Source organism: Frankliniella occidentalis, unplaced genomic scaffold, assembly GCF_000697945.3.
Source record: "Frankliniella occidentalis isolate FOCC.00 unplaced genomic scaffold, Focc_3.1 Scaffold31, whole genome shotgun sequence".
Classification (NCBI taxonomy): Eukaryota; Metazoa; Arthropoda; class Insecta; order Thysanoptera; family Thripidae; genus Frankliniella; species Frankliniella occidentalis.
Window position 1 is genome coordinate 759,197 of NW_026267161.1, and position 2,048 is coordinate 761,244.

At 60.8% G+C, this 2,048-nt stretch overlaps 1 protein-coding gene across 1 annotated transcript in view; it reads right to left on the reverse strand.

Annotated features, from left to right (window-relative positions):
* The window catches only part of LOC127749094 (uncharacterized), an 11,585-nt gene extending 9,571 nt beyond the window's left edge, over positions 1–2,014 (reverse strand). The window contains exons 1-2 of the mRNA XM_052265817.1: positions 1,951–2,014; positions 57–738 (exon numbers count right to left, since the gene is read on the reverse strand). Of these exons, the coding sequence (XP_052121777.1) occupies positions 57–567 (511 nt within the window). The 5' untranslated portion in view covers positions 568–738; positions 1,951–2,014. The remainder of the gene's footprint in view (positions 1–56; positions 739–1,950) is intronic.
* Positions 2,015–2,048: the final 34 nt, after the last annotated feature.

Here is a 2,048-nt window from a genome sequence, read left to right on the forward strand (position 1 = left end):
GGGGAGGGAGAGTGGGGGGGATATACATATGTTGCGGAAGCGGATGGGTTTCTCACCGAAAAAAAGAGCAAGGAAATGGCATGCCACGGCCGGAGTGAGGAGTGACCAGGCCACGGGGAATTCCCGACGTGAACACTCGCATGTCGGGAGATAAGGCGGTGTGGGCGAAATGTTTGGCGGGTATGACGGCAGGACCCGGTGGACAGGGCGGGGCGTGCAGGAAGCAGTGATACTGGGGGTCAGGGGGTCGCCCAAGTCCAGGGCCACGCACCTGTAGGTGGCGGGGACCTGGGTCTCCGGGGGCTCCGGGCCGCCGGCCTCCAGGAGCAGCACCCTCCAGTGCCGGACCTCGCTGAGGCGGCTGGCCAGGACGCAGCCCGCCGACCCGCCGCCCACGACGATGAAGTCGAAGATGGCCGACTCATGCAGGGGCGGCGGCGGCCGCTGCAGCTCCTCGCGGTCCCGCCGCGCGCTCAGCACCGCGAAGAAGAGCGTGAAGAGGGAGACGGCGGGGCAGGCGTTCAGGGCGTCCGATCCCAGCGGGGTGGTGGTCGTTGCCGCCTCCATGTCGACGGCCGAAATGAGCAGGACGGCCAGGCCAGACCCGTCAAGTAGCCCCGTCCGTTCTGCGGGTGGCGCCGACCCAGGCAGGTTTATGGCAGACCGCCCTGGCGGGGGCGGGGTGCAGGGCGCGGGGCGCGGGTAGGCGGGGGCCCTCACCTGACGAACTGTGCCAAGCTGGAGGGAGGATTAAGCGACACGTTAGACGCTCAAATAAGATATGGAAACCGGCAAGCAGCAGCTTCTCGCTCATTGCCCTGAAAGAGGAATTCACACTAAGATAGCGTCAAGATAGCGTCTTGGGAGAGCCATTGCATAAAATACCTTCAAAATGGAAAAGTAAAATGCGTACAGTACAGTACAACTTGGGAAGTTAGGTAGCCGCGTTTTGCGACATCAAGAATTTTTGGCTGTCCAAGCGGTTTATTGCGTTTCCGGTTTTTGTCATTTGTAATTACACGCTTTCGGTTCAAGGGGAATAATGGCCTGTTAATACGAGTCGTAAACGCACAGCTCCGTCCGTTTTTGTTCTGTTTTGTTATGTTTTGTTTTTCTTCTTTTTTGAATTTTTACACGAACGCTCCTCGCTTCAACTCGAGCGCACCGTTGTTCTCAAGACTCGGGGGAGCAGAGCCGGGCTGGTGTATTTCGACCCCTCACAAGCCTCGGGGGCGCAGCAGCAGGGGCCGGCGGCGGCAGAGCGGCAGGCGCGGCGGCCTGATTGGTCGGAGCAGTTGAGCCTCTCTAATATGAAGCCATGACGCAGGGTTACGCGGCCCCGGCCCCGGCCCAGGCCCGCCCTGTGCCTGCCGGCCGAGCCTCTGCCCCTGCTGCTCATCGTGCGAGAGAGACGAGGCCGCGGCCCGTAGAGCGAGTGCGAGAGAGACGAACCCCGCCGCTAATCGATTGCAAACCATCACTGACATTGTGAGGGTAAGGGCAGGGGCGGCGGGCAGGGAGGGAGCGCAGGGGGGAGCGGGGTGGCTGCAGGCCATTGTTGCGGTCCCTGAATAGAATTCGCAGAGTCATACGGCACTCTCTGTGGTCGCTCCTACTCCGACCACTCCCCGCAGCGCGTCGCGAACCATAACCATCACCTGCCATCAACCGAACCATCCTATGTAATGATAAAAACCAACAGCAGGCCGATCCGAGCGGGCTTTAGAAGAGCCATCGTGAACAACCATCGTCAAAAGAGGACCGGATTCCAATTAGTATGCCTATACCATGAACCAACCCCCCTCTCCCGCTTCTTCTTATTCCCATCCTCGTCGGTCGTCTATCGGAAAGAAATAACAGTTTCAAACTCCCGCGCGCGCTTTGTGGCGCCTCCTCATCACTCAGCAGCCTCTCTTGTTTCTCTATCCGAGCTGAATTTCTCATACTCACGTTCCGGGGCGTTGCGGCGGTGGTGGCTCCTGCGGACGGGGCGGCAATGCGCGGCGCCCGCCCCGGCTCGCGTTGCCTGGCTTTGCTGCCCCCCCCCC